A 14,268-nucleotide genomic window follows, 5' to 3' on the forward strand; every position below is an offset into this window, starting at 1 on the left:
TATGTCAAGTATATTGTAACGATTTGATAACGAACCACACAGTTGTCCAATCAAAAGGTTTATTCACTGGGAACGAGAGCCGGGACACAGTTAGACCAAGACCAAGACACAGAACACAATGCAAACAGGGCAGGTCAAGCACGCACACACACTACACATACAGGGGAGGACGCAGCCTCCCACACAAAAAGGATCACACACGAGGGAGAACTAAAAGGGAAACATGTCACAATAAAGACGCTAACATTACACTTATAACTTTGGAGAATAACGACATAAACCCCCCAAATGTTCACCCTCGTGTCCCAGCATGCCTTTCGCTGGAGAACGCTAACACAGTCTTTATGCGCCGACGTTACAATATGTTATATTTACAGAAGAAGGTTTGAATACAATGGCCAGAGAAGAGGAAACATTATGCAAGCTTGTCTTTCTTTTACGGTCTATGGAGCTCCACATTGTAGGTTACATGCTATTCATTGTGTATAACATGATTGTCACTTGGAGGACACTTCAGACTTGTAGATAACTTACGTTAGTATAGTTAGCTAACCGCTGCTAACGTGCTAGCATCGTCACGTCAGAAATCCATGGGGCTGTGCACATGTGTTAGTGTACATTTATTCACCATATATTAATAATGTTGAAGTGGCTCTGCAATGTAGGCTATGTTTGCGTTTATTTACAGTACCATGTTGCTTACATGACATGACCCAGTGTCCTTGTAACATGCAGTCAATCTAGCACAGCGAATCACACTCACCTCCCATCTAGTTTGTCACCCAACAAAGCTAGATATTACTTTTGATACGTGTCTCCATGTCATACTGGAGTCTTTTTGAGAATTCTAAATTAAATATGATCCGTGGCTCTCCAAAAGAGCCTCTTGGGATGTAACTTTTACAGACAGCTTAAATATCACTCAGAATGTCACCAGTGACTGCTACCCCCTGTTGCGTGAGCGATGTATTGCATTTCACTTATCGGCCGCGTTGCTTGCGTCCACCGTGTAAACTATGAAAGGGAGCACGTCGCTCGCGTCGCTAACGTTGCTTGCTCGCGTTGCTCGCGTTGACTCTGTAAGAGCCCTAAAGGTAACTTTAGCTATAGGGCTGTATCAATTTGTCCAAATGAATAGGTCATCGTAGACGTTGTTGTTGTATTATTGCATGTGGATATATTGTTATGCTATGTAGGCTACTTTTTTTGCAATGCACGGACCTAAAACCGGGAAACGGACAAATATTGTACACGCGTGAATTTGTTTTTGCCCTCTATGAAAATGAGTTTGACACCCCTGCTCTAAAATATCTGTCCTGGCCTGGTTGCAACGGATTGTGGCCAAACGACAGAAGCGCGGAGAACCCTCCTTTGTCTACCAAAAAGTGTTACTTTGTGCCCCGCGCTCCCCACTGCTTGTGAAAGAAGGGGGTGGGGGAGGGGGGCTTAACGTGAAAAAGCTTAATGTCCCAAAACGGCAAAGTCATAATGGTAGGCTACAGGAAGTGGGGGGAGGGTATGGGATGACCAGAGCCGTCTTCACTGTGCTATTTAGAAAGCATCTTCTATTGTCTTTCCAGGCGCACACAGCTCGTTATAGCCTCGAGTGCCTTAACAGATAGGCTCTGCTCTTGGGTTTGGCCTCACAGCGAACTCAACCCTCTCTTGCTTGCAGTTTGTTCAATAAAGCGATGCCGATTACATTTATTTCTGATTAATTGCGTCTTTTGCAACATCTGCTTGTTAGGCTGGGCTACTGTCCTGTACAGGTAAATGTTCAACAATTGCTGGTGTAGGCCTACAGGCTATAATCAATTAGGGACTGTTCATTATTTATTTAAGGGGCTACCGGGGGAGTTTTGGGAGCGTTAGTCAAAAAAGACGTGACCCTCCCTCGCCAGCAAGAAATTTTTCTATGACCCTCCAAAGTGATTGAGAAAAAACGCATGACCCTCCCCAGTCCCAACAATTTAGGCTATTGATGCCTTCTGTAGGCTACTGGGTGAATTTGGGAGCTTGCATGCTACGACTCCTTCCTTGAAATGCCTTGAAAAGGCTGTCGTTTGCACAATTTCACAAATAATCACCGGGACCGAAACAAACCTGTTAACTTTTCCCGGGTTTATCGCGTATTTTAACTTTTTCCTCGCTGTCTTAGGAGGAGCTGCAGGGCCGTCGCAAGGGGGTGCGAGACCCTGTGCGAACTTGACAGATGCATGAACTTACGTGCATGAAATCATGCGATAGCTTACTTTACACATAGCCAAGGCTACCGTCGGTGCATTTTAATAGTAGCCTAGTCTAATAAGCTACACCAGCTTGTCTTTAAGAGGGGAAATTGTATAGCCTATAACATTAGCTGAGTCACATATTTGGCCATATGGTGTTTATCATAGGCTACATCACGAAACCAAATAGTGTAACAAAGGCGAACACTTTAACAGAGGAAATTAATTGGGCATGAATCATTGTGCTGAACGGTATTTGTCAATGAGCAGAAACACACACGACATTCAAACTGTTGATAAGATGTGCACTATGGAAACTGGTCTGTAGGCTAACATGGACAAATAAATGACACTGACTCGCCATATCTTGCTTTGCCGCAAACTCAGCAATGAAATCATAGGCCAGTTTGCAGGTAGCATATACGTCTTTTTCAATTCATAGAAGGGAGAGCCCAGTCTTTCCTGTGACACTGAGGTGCGCAAATAGTTTTTAATAACCTGTTCAACTTCGAAAAGCTTCGTTCACCCAATGCCAGTCACTGATCGCAATTTCAAATTTCGGGAAGCTTCGTTCAATCTTTTTAAGTGTTAAGTGCAGGCCCCTATCTGCCCCCTTTGGAATTATATCTCGAGCCTATTATAAGGTCAAAAAAGGTGCTCAAAAAGAAAAGAAAAAAAACACTTGTTGCTTTGATATCTTTTTCGTTGTCGTTTGAACGTCGGCAAGCAGGCATGTTGCGGTTGCAATTTAAGTGAAATTTCTACAGTAAGCCTACAACATGCAACATGCTTGTTAGGCTGGGCTACTGTCAATGTACTTGTACAGGTAAATGTTCAACAATTGCTGGTGTACAGGCTATAATCAGCACGTCTACTTTTTCCACACGCATCTAAGTTCTAACACACATATCCCCTCTGCTTTCTCTCTCTCCATCCCTGCGCACGGTGCTTTCTTAATTGCACCATCTTACAACAATTGCATCTACATTTTCATATTAGAATGTTTTGTCAAGTGTAAGCTTAAACTACCGTGATCAATTTAAGTTCCCGTGCCCCCGCTGAAAGTCTCATGCGCTTATCGTTACACTATCAAATCTATAAGTAACCGTGACAAATAGGGTATAAGATATATAAACTCACGCTATTGTATTATCATATATGTTTGGTAATGGCTCAGCTTTCTCTGATTGTTCTACTGACTTGGAAACTGCATCATAGAAGCAGTAAGTCAGATCGCATCAAAAATAATAGTGGCAGAACTCCAAAGTGACACCTTGTGGTTGTTTGTGTCAACTGCAGTTTGTGCCATTTCTGCTGAGAAAATGGGGTGCGTGATTTCTTAAGGAACCCGTCCAAACTTAACTGGGACCCACTGTATATAAAGAATATTAGCTGGGTGTCTAGTTTTAAAATTGCCTTTTGAAGTTGGGCAGAAATCAACATCGGAATAGAACTAGCGCATGTCAGTGCTGTTACATGAAGCAGCTTGAGTAGTAGTACTATATGTCACCCTATAGAAAATATTTTCAGATCCATTTACATGCACAATGTTTAAATTGATACCTGGGGGGCAATAATCTGTGATATTTTCAACTATTTAGCTTGTTTTGGCATGTTCTTTTATATCTTTTGTCATAAGGCTGCACAAAAGAAAACACATACAGTATGTAAAACTTGACAGAGCAGTTACTTTTTCAGTCATCAACAGATCACAGATATACATATAAAATAAATACAAAACACAAAACACTTCAACTAAATTATACCACACCATGCCACTTTGAGCGAAAAAGTGAAAATACAGTCCCAAAGCCTTATACAGAAAACCTATGAAAATGGAATTATAATGGGATTGACATCAAAATAAAGGTAAAAAAATATTATTGTAAAAAAAATGGTCTTCTGCATTTTAAAACTTTTGTAGATGCTTCTCTAATTTTAACCATTTTTAGTCCATACATAATTGGATTAACAAGTGGTGGAATCATCAAAAAATATATTGAGATAATGACACGCAGAGTGCTTGGGATATTTGCCTTACCAAGTCTGCTCTGAATGATTTCAAAAGAGCAACCTATGGAATAATTTAGTAGTGAAACAATATGAGGGGCACATGTGCTTAGAGACTTCTTTTTTGCATCATTGCCAGAACTAACGCTTATGTTGATTATCCTGATGTAAGAGTACAACATGAGTACCAGTGGAGCACAAATAGTTAGGACAGTTGCATAAAGTCCATATATATTATTTATAATTGTATCTGAACAGGAAAGTCGGACCAGCAAGTAATTGTCACACCACACTTTGTCCATGATATTACCACACAGTTGTAAACGCAAATTCAAAGATAGGGTAATGGCAAACTGGCAAAAGGAATATGACCATGCAAGCACAATTAAAATACACACTCTTCTCTGGGTCATGATGCTGTTGTACTGTAAAGGATAACAGATTGACATATATCTATCATAAGACATGACAGACAAATTACAATACTCCACCGTTGCATAAGTATACAAACAGTAAATCTGTATGTAACAATATGTGAGAGGAATTTCATGAGTGTTTGAGAACAGATTTACCAAAAGACAAGGAAATAAACCTGTGCTGCCATATAATTCATTCACACAAAGACTGCACACAAACAGGTACATAGGCTCCTGAAGAGTTCTATTCGTACCAATTACTCCAATAACAAGACCATTGGCAAATATTATGCAAAGATAAAATGCTGACAACATGGTAAAGTAAAGATATGCAATATTCCCAATGTCACTGTATCCTGTTAAAATGATGGATACAATTTTGGTCGAGTTTGTCATTGTTAACCATATAAAATATGAAGACAAAAGTATTCCAAATGTGTTCCAAATGTAAAGCAAAATACTGTAATGTGTAACTGTGTAGCCTACTTAAAGGAGAATTGCCACAATAGATGTGGGACTAATTCACTTGAGAATTGGTTAGTCATAATATTAGGCCTATGATTTCAGCCAATAAAGGAATTGTTCCCGGGGTCACCAGTTGGGAAGTGTGTTCTACCACTGTTGTCCCGGTTTCAGTGTCACCATGATAGCAGTAAACATACAACTAAACTGTTGACAAGGAACTGATGGAGACAGAGGGCAAACAACCATAGGCCTATGGACAGAGAAGGTAGGCCTACAGTAGGCTATGTTACAAAATTTCACACAACATTGTTTTATTCATTGTGACATCAGAAATCAAATCTAATTAAGCAATATAGCACGAGTGAGAGTGGGATTGGTCATGGATATTCCCACGGGTGTTGTTCGTCCGTAGCCACGAGGCCGGAGGCCGAGTGGCGCAGGCAACAACAGCCGTGGGAATATCCATGACCAATCCCACGATTACGACAGACAACAAACAAAAAGTAATAAATAAATAAGAAATTAAAATAAAGAAAAGTCCGTGTTAACTTAGTCCAACTCAGTCCAATGACATGGCGCACAGCTGCATCTTCAGAAAAACCCGGAGGATCCAACGTTAACATGCCTTCTGTGAGTGACGTTAGTAGGCCTACTTGTAGACTGCAGTTTAGAGATCACTGGAAGCATAGAAGCTAACCGTCTGAAGTCATTGGCGATCCCGCAGATCAGCAACTCGGTGGACCCCCGTTAGACAGCCTGATGCTCAGAGCAGAGCTCCCCAGCGTCAACGGTAGTTTTGAACGTTAGTAGCCGCTAGCTAGAAGCTAGTCTGCTCAATCCAGACACAGTTAACGTTAGTCTGCACCAAAAACTTTGGTCTGCACAAGCAGACTCCAGGCAATAAGGCAGATGGCAGCTTGCAGGTCAGCAGCAGCTTGGCGGCCACGGCAGATCCCTCGCAGCAGAGTAGGCCCAGGTCCAGCTGTCCCGATAAAACTCGACCAGACAGTGAAGTGCAGCACCGTTCACGGATGGATGGATGGAAAGATGTCAGTCTAGGGCAAAAGCTAGTCCTAGCCATAGCAAGCTCCCAATGGACCAACAACACCCGCCGACTTGGAAGCAGTAAAAGGGACTAAGCATAACTCGACAACTATTGAAAATAACATAAATGAAGAGATAATACATAACTATACAAAACAATACAAAAAATGAACATGACATTACATAAAATTACGAACATTACATAAAAATAAACAAAAACATGATGCCAGACGGAGCGGTGTGTTTCGCCAGCGTCCCCGTAACCTAGCAATTTTTTAGATTTTTAGTAATAGTTTACATGTCTTCTTGAAAGAAATGTTGAAATTCGGGCTGAAATCACATTCATATCTAGGTTCAGGGGCGCCTGCAGGAATTAATGCTATGGTACGCGTTCAAACTGAATTGATTTTAACAGACACATTGGGCACCTGTGGCTGTGCCTGTGCCTCTGGCTGAACCAGTGACTGCTGCAACTTCCTTTATCGGTACTCCAATTTCTTTTCTATTTCTTTATTGTTCATAGCTCACTCTGTCATATCATAGCTATGTACACATACAGTATGTTGTGACTAGTTGTTGTTATTTTTTGCTCTTGGGTTTGCACTTAGGTCACCACTGTCACTTTGAGCAACTGAACACAACTAATCACTTAAATCAGAGATTTTACAGAGATAATTAAAATGAGCTCTTTTCCCTGACAGACTTGTCTCCACTTCCGGTGGAATCACACTACCCTTCTGATACTGGTAAGTGTTAAATCAATCAGCAGACTAAGACCCTCAAAGTGCTGTTAATAAGTTAAAAATGTTTTGTTTTCTTTGTGTTTGACTTTCAGCAGATTCTCAAGAAATACTAAACACAGGCAGTGCATGTAAGTTGGCAAAGATTTCCTATGCTAGTCTAGTGATGGCAAAGAATAGACTTGAATGTTACATGTATACATATTTGTATAGATGTTTAGTTCATCGTGTCTTTTAACCTATCTTTTAATTATTCTATTACTGTATTTTTATGTACTTTACTTTTTTACCCATTGCACTTTTATGCTTTTGCTTTTGTTTACTACTATTATTTGCTTTTGTCTATGTAAAGCACATTGATTTATCCCTGTGTATGAAATGTGCTATGAATAAACTTACCTTGCCTTGCCTATATGAGCTCAAGTATTTCTATGTTTTAATCCTGTTCTCTCTTTATTTGTAGTTATTTCAAGCACAGAATAATTACATGTATCAACTGTAAGTAAAAAAGGCTGTCTATTCAAAATGGCTGTCATGTTTGTTCATAAGACAAGCTGATGTGATGCTGATGTGATGTGCTGATGTGTGTTTTTCAGTCATCTGACGAAGGCCGGTATGTGCAGCAGCTGCTGCTTTCAGATGAAATCATGCTGTGCAGCAGCTCTGTCACAGAACAGATATATCTGTTAGCACAGTGTCATGGAGTGAGTTCCACAGAAGTAAGTTTTGATCTCACCTTATCAATCATATGTTTTTAAGATTAGTATCTGAACTTTCTGGCACAATTTCTAATATACTTGTTTTCATGTAGATGCCAAAGTATGTCATGGTCAGCCGGCAGGCCATGGAGTATTCAGATGGTTCAAAGTGGTGCTATTGCTGCACTTGTAACAGCATGAGGGCCAAGGATATATCTGCCTGCAGGAACAAATCTCACTTGACATGTACAGGTATAATAAAGCTACTGTCTTTCTCTACATTACCACAGAGTTAATTAGAAACAAGTATTGTTGCAAAACATGTCATTATTGCTCCTATTTGATTGATCTTTTGTAGAATTTCTGAGTCTCTATCCGAATTGTGTCCATGCAAAAGCATTGCATGCGATCGTAGGAGATGAGATGAAGAATGGTAAGTATTACAAATAAAGACGTGAACTGGTTCATATTGATTTTCTAATGACGGAGTGTATGGACCCTTTCAAGAGAGTTCCATTATCAGCATCATAGTTGGCCCCACAAGTCTTCCTTTTTAACATTCCATATGTTATCTTAATGCAGAGGAAGTAGATTGGGGCCCAAATAGAACGTTCAAGCATTGTTTTTGTTTTTATTGTTAAAAGGGTCTATAGAATTGGCCTATTTCACGCCGCCATTTTGAATATCGATAAGCCGTAAACTCACTTCCGGTTAACGATGTCTTATGGAGAAACTAACGTTATCAGAGCTATCTACAAGTTTACAAGGAATTTGCGGCATCTGCCAAATATTAATCTGTCATAGGTGGCAGATATTGTGGAACATCACACGAAAACTAAGCGATCCAAACTGGATCGGGGATATAAATTGTTCCATGAACAATTTATATATAAATATGAAGGTAAAGTCAGTCAGCTAGCTAGATGGCTAATACCAGATAACTAGATGGGTAATACTAGATAAGACACAACAGCTTGTAAATGCACTTCAATAAAGCAGTGTAACAAAATGATCCTGTAGCCTACTTCTACTAAACCATCAGAATTGGATTGTAGATATAGATTGTTCCATGAACAGTTTCTGTTTTGTGAAGGTAATGTTGATGTCAGCTAGCTAGGTGGCTAATGTCAGATCCAAACAGCTTGTAAATGCACTTCAATAAAGCTGTGTAAAGAAATGATCCAGTATTTTATTTTGAAATTATTACGTGCATGTTTTTGTATAGTCTCCAACGTAGTAGGCCTAGATGGTAGTGTCATTGTGAGATCACTGTGCTACCAATCTCTTAGAAAAAACGAGGAGCCGCACAAACGAGGTGTAGTGAACATTGAATCGTCAGGGGCAAAAGGAACAAGTACGCCGAAATAGCTATTGTTTACAAGTCTTTTTGAAGGGGGTGCGTTGGCCAAATAATATTTAAAAGATTCAACACAAATGGCTATGGTTTGTGAACAAAAACGTTGTCTAGAGTATGCATCAATAATTGACAAACAAACGCTACCTACCCTGTTTTTCGTGCTAAACGTCACTGAAGCCTAGTTGATTGAAGGATGACCTCTTACTTGCAACAGTGTCGATGTCTGAGACCTGGGCGATGTTTGAGCATCTTGCAATGTTAATAACAAAAGCACCTTCCTGTGTAGACTACAGTAAGGAGCCTAACTTGTGAAAGTTAGGTGTGTTTTATGGGGAAATGTTTTGGATATCATAGAAATGATGGTCATATGAAGGACAGATATACATTTAATCAATGATATACCAGCTTGGCATATCATTGATTAAATGCCTTGTGTGTATGTGTCCTTCATATGACCATAATTTGTATGATATCCAAAACATTTCCCCAATCGAAACACACATAAGTAGCAAATTGTTGCAACACTATGGAAGACAAAGCTCTTATTTGTTTCCCAAAAGTTTTAGTTGTTGTTCCACGAGTTAAGGTTCAGAAACTTTTGCTAATATGTTCCACTCACCGTGCTATTACTAACACTACTTCGGCCAGCAAGACGGGGATATGCTGTTTTGTGTGTTGGTAGAGGACTCTGTAATCACATTGTTGCACATGCCACGTACTCAGGTAAACGTAACCTAAACAGTTGGTCATTAAAAAAACAAAAACATTGGGACGCTGCAGAGTGAAATCCACATTATATATGCCCTATAAAAGGTTAGTGTCAAAGTAACAAGTAAACAAGAAACATATTTTATTGAAAAACTTGTGGACATCATAGAAATACACAACATGGAACAATACATGAACACCCAAAATGAACACAATGAACAAACTATAAACCAATTATATATTTATATATATATATATATATATATATATATATATATGTACACCCGGTGCCACCTGTGGAGAGCAGGCTCACAGCAAGCCATGAGGTCCTTGCTGCCAGGAGAGATGAGACCCAGCAGTGGTTAGCAGGGAGGATCCTCAAGGGAACGTGGCAAACCGCAGATATGCGGCAGGGGCTGGAGCCAGAAGTGCTCCACCACTACGTGGATCTCTGGTAGGTCAAGGTCTCCCACTGCAGCATCGTTATGATACATCTGGGTGCAAGCCTAGATTGTCAGGTGGTTGATCCTTTGCCGGTTCCCCACTTTGTACTAATGGAGGTGAAATGGCGAGACATCACCAGCATCACGAGACACCTTACATCAAGTTCGTTGGGGCGAAACCTCAACTAAAAATGAGTCACCAGAATTTCACCCAGGTGCAAGGTCAGCTTGCAGTCACTGGCCTTCCCTGGTGTGACAGTCACTGACACCAAGTCAGACATTTCCGTGTAGAGGAGAGGATTTGGTGAGACGAGTCCTTCATTGAAGTTCTGAAAGACAAATTAGATATTTTTTATCATTCCACATTTATGGACATATTTCTTCAATAGTATGTGTGTGTGTGTGCATGCGTGCGTGCTTTGTTCAATTTTCAATTTGTCTGTTTTACAATTATTCTGTTGATCATGTGGGTGTGCATGTGTGTGTGACATATTTCTCGATGTATTTTCTTGATTTCGGATTCAGTGATTATTACTAACAACTTAGCATGTGGGAGTGTATGGGTGCGTGCGTATGCATATAGAAGAGCAGGGAAGTGAAAATACTCACGTGACAACACCAGCACCTCCAGTTCCACTATCCTCGTGTGAGCTGCATCCAATGCACCTACCTGATGCAAAGTAGAGAAAAAGTAGAGAAATAATGAAACAGATCACAGCACCTCTTTAAACTCAGTCTATATCAAGAATAGCTTATTTTCCTGATGCTGACATCCTGCTAAACTGTAAACAACAATGCATATTAATTAATTACGGTACACTACAATTACTGTAGTGTGCAATGATGACATACTGTAGTAAGTTATGAGTGCTGTGACACAAAATAACATCACAATAATCTGTGTTTCAGTAAAAGGTGTATGAAATATAAATGTATGAAATAATCTCTCGTTTAGTTTAAAAACAGACACAGTAACACAATTTGCTGTCTAAACCTAGCTAAAATTACTATCTATATCTTTGCTTTGTTACCTAGGGCTATTGGCTCTGTGCAGCACTAGGTAGAGACAAACTCCACGTAGTGCACGTAGGCGGGTGGAAGCTAAAATCACGTAAATATCTACTTGAAACAGAGCAGACTGGCACACACCAGTGCTCCGTGGAGCTGCCCACGGGTTTAAGAAGTGTAAAACACTTACAGCAACTGAAGCATTCATCTATAGGTGCTATTTAAAAGCGATTACAACGAGCTAGAAACGTGTGCCGTTCACCCACCATAACACAAACACGAAGTTCGTCTTTCATATCATGCCGTAGGCTGGTGTATTTAGGAAAAAGGTGGAAGCTAAATTTGTGTTTAAATATCAACTTGAAACCGAGCAGACTGGCACACATCAGTGCTAATCAGTCACCCATGGTTTTAAGAAGCTTAACACTTGCACATTTAATGTTATTTCTTACGTTTTTGGTACAATTTAAGTACTCATTATCTAGTGCACAGAGCCAGTAAAATTCTCTAAATAAACATAATGTATATGCAAATGTACACCTGGCTATTTATCTCCTTGCCAGTTCATCTACTCAGATCAAATCTCCTTGCCAGTTCATCTACTCAGATCAAATCTTACCAGGGGATGGTCGTGCGTCGTAGTCGTGGTCCGTAGCTAAGCTAGCTAGCTTAGCTAGCTAGCAACATCAACATCTTCGTTTCCACAAGGTTGTTGGACTTCATGAACATCAAACCCCAATCTCTTAGTTGTCCTCTCAAAAACAGACTTCCTGGCTTGGGTTGTGTCAGAGACCCATGAAAAAACAAAAGCTACCGCGTCTTGTTTAACTCTGGTTTGTTAAAACCACTAGGTGTTTTGTACAGGTCACTGCTATGGAAATGCATACTAGAAACGACTGTGCTATTAGAGACGTTAAACAGTGGGCCTTCCTCTCTCCTGATGGCTTGAATCCATTTTCTTCGACGGTCCACATTGCGGGGAAAATTATGAAAGCTCAAATATGGTTGTTTTTATCTGCTGTTGGTACACAGAGGTACATAATACCGCCTTGTACAAATCATCTGTGCAATTGCCATTCACCGTGAACGGTTTTCCGCATGACCGGAAGTAGCGATACGTCTTAACGTAGCAAAACGGAAGAGACGCCATTTTTAGATGAGATAGGCCTATTGCATATCATATTAACCTATTAACCCTTTTCAGATTATGTAGATTCTGACATGCAGCCAGTGGATGTAAGTTCAGCATGTTCAATACTTATCACTTCACTTCACTTCACCTTGATACAATGAAAGAATATGTTTGCACCTGCATTAAGTTATTAGTAACAGTAATATTGTTCTACAACAACACTTAGTCTTCTCATTATCCAAAAAGATCTTTGATAATGGAAAATTGACTTGGTGTAATAATTTATACATGTCTGTAAGCAATATAACATGTGATTTTGTGCTTTCAGGCCTCGGACATACTCATTCCAATCCCTTTTGATTCGACCAAATATGTCTTCAAAGGGAGACAGGGGTTTACTGTAGTGGCAGGCAGAGACAGGAAAATCTATTGTTTTCTTTGCTCCTGTCACTACAGCTGCACCCATGTGAAAGAGCTCAAAGCCCTCCATCAGGTGCCAGAGGTGTTAGAGTTCATTCAGGGCGTGGAGTCAACCACTGTCTATAGGGAGAGGGCTATTGCAGTGGTCTCCGAAGACAACATCTGTTTTCAGATTGCGGTGGAAGAGCAGGTGTGCCCAAATGTACCTTTTTCAAAAGCTATACCCTACAGACAAATTGATTGTAGACTAATGTTTAATGTGTGTGCAGGTTGTCTACTCAAACCCTCCAACAGAGCTTTTTGAAAGCGTAGGTGGGGTGCTGCAGCTCATTCCACCTACAAAGTCCACGTGTGGGTGTGGAGCTACAATGAGCCAGACACCTGTATTAGACGGACAGCCCCTCCTGTTCTGCAGCACTGCTGTGTTCCGTGCCCAGAGTATGTGGTTTCCAATGCTATCCCCATAATTTCAGTTGGTACTTTACAAAATGAAAATGTGTAATATTAATATATAAAGGTCATAATAAATAACCTTCACTTTTTTATCTAATTTAGCATACAAGTACATATGCATGGACAGCACATGTAACACATCTCATTGTTTTGATGGAGGGAAAACATTTATTTTGAACATGGGGTCGTTCCTCATCCATCATGCAGTGCTGAGGGATTACATGTTCCACTTTTTATTTTCTGGGTAAGTCATCTTGGATTCTTTATTGTGAGCTTTATCTTTACTCTAACCTAGTGTTGAATTGTATATTATGTCTCCATATCAAAACAGAACATCAATGTTTAACTACTTCCGGGTATGGGAAGCGCGCCAGAGGGACTCTGGAAGTCATTTTTTCCTAACATACCACAAGTTCCGTATGGCGTGGCATGCCTTCCTGGGCCTCCTGGAGCTGGACACCAAAGAAGGCTTCCAGTGCCCGATTTGTCAGGATGAGCCTAAGTACTGAATATTTCTGAGGCCCTTTTTCATTGAATGCATAACTCACTAATATGCTAAATCAGTTAGTGATAGTGAATGTTAATACCTGTATCCTCACTGTAGAGAGCTTGTAATGGATGGCACTACCCTTGGGTACCACCAAAGGTACAAGGAGGAACCCCAAGAATCAGAGGACAGTTTTTTGGGAACAGGGAGATAAGTACTCTTGCATCTTTTGCTTTTATGAAATGTCTTTTTGTCTTTAATCCTTTATGTAAAATACAATAATTTCTGCTTATAATTTGTAACAGTAATATTTTTTTTCCTAAGCATCAGTCACATTGACCGTATCATCATCCCCTCAAAGAAATTGAGGGACATGCTGAATAAATACAGCCAGGGTGGTTGCACAGCCGAAGAATTTAAGCAGATGCAAGCTGAGTTCAACAAGACAGCCAGCTTTTTGTCACCTCTGCTGGAGTTCCTGGGCAGGAGCGGGTACACTGACCGTGCACCTGAGCCGTACCATCATCTCCTAACTGAGCTGTCCAAGTCGTCACCAATGTGTGCTTTGCTGCATCCCTGTGACGACCTGGACCAGCTCATCGAAGACCTACACAATGTGAGGCCAGGGGACCTCACGAACCACACTAATACATTGCGCC

General features: G+C 40.4%; 1 protein-coding gene and 1 long non-coding RNA gene across 2 annotated transcripts; both read right to left on the reverse strand.

Annotated features, from left to right (window-relative positions):
• Nucleotides 1-4,108: 4,108 nt before the first annotated feature.
• Nucleotides 4,109-5,050, reverse strand: LOC143122194 (olfactory receptor 2A14-like). The gene has a single exon (XM_076283053.1). It carries the CDS (start codon nucleotides 5,048-5,050, stop codon nucleotides 4,109-4,111), a length of 942 nt encoding a protein of 313 aa, XP_076139168.1.
• A 5,198-nt stretch (nucleotides 5,051-10,248) lies between these two features.
• Nucleotides 10,249-12,297, reverse strand: LOC143121038 (uncharacterized). Its single transcript, XR_012986377.1, has 3 exons — nucleotides 11,737-12,297; nucleotides 10,719-10,779; nucleotides 10,249-10,438 (listed from the first exon to the last, which is right to left on the reverse strand). It is a non-coding gene; the product is annotated as an uncharacterized LOC143121038 (long non-coding RNA).
• Between the last annotated feature and the right edge of the window lie 1,971 nt (nucleotides 12,298-14,268).

This window comes from Alosa pseudoharengus, unplaced genomic scaffold, assembly GCF_046254945.1.
Source record: "Alosa pseudoharengus isolate Yale_2024_CS ecotype anadromous, Long Island Sound unplaced genomic scaffold, YU_APseudo_1.1 YU_APseudo_1.1_scf_13, whole genome shotgun sequence".
In the NCBI taxonomy this organism is placed as follows: domain Eukaryota; kingdom Metazoa; phylum Chordata; class Actinopteri; order Clupeiformes; family Clupeidae; genus Alosa; species Alosa pseudoharengus.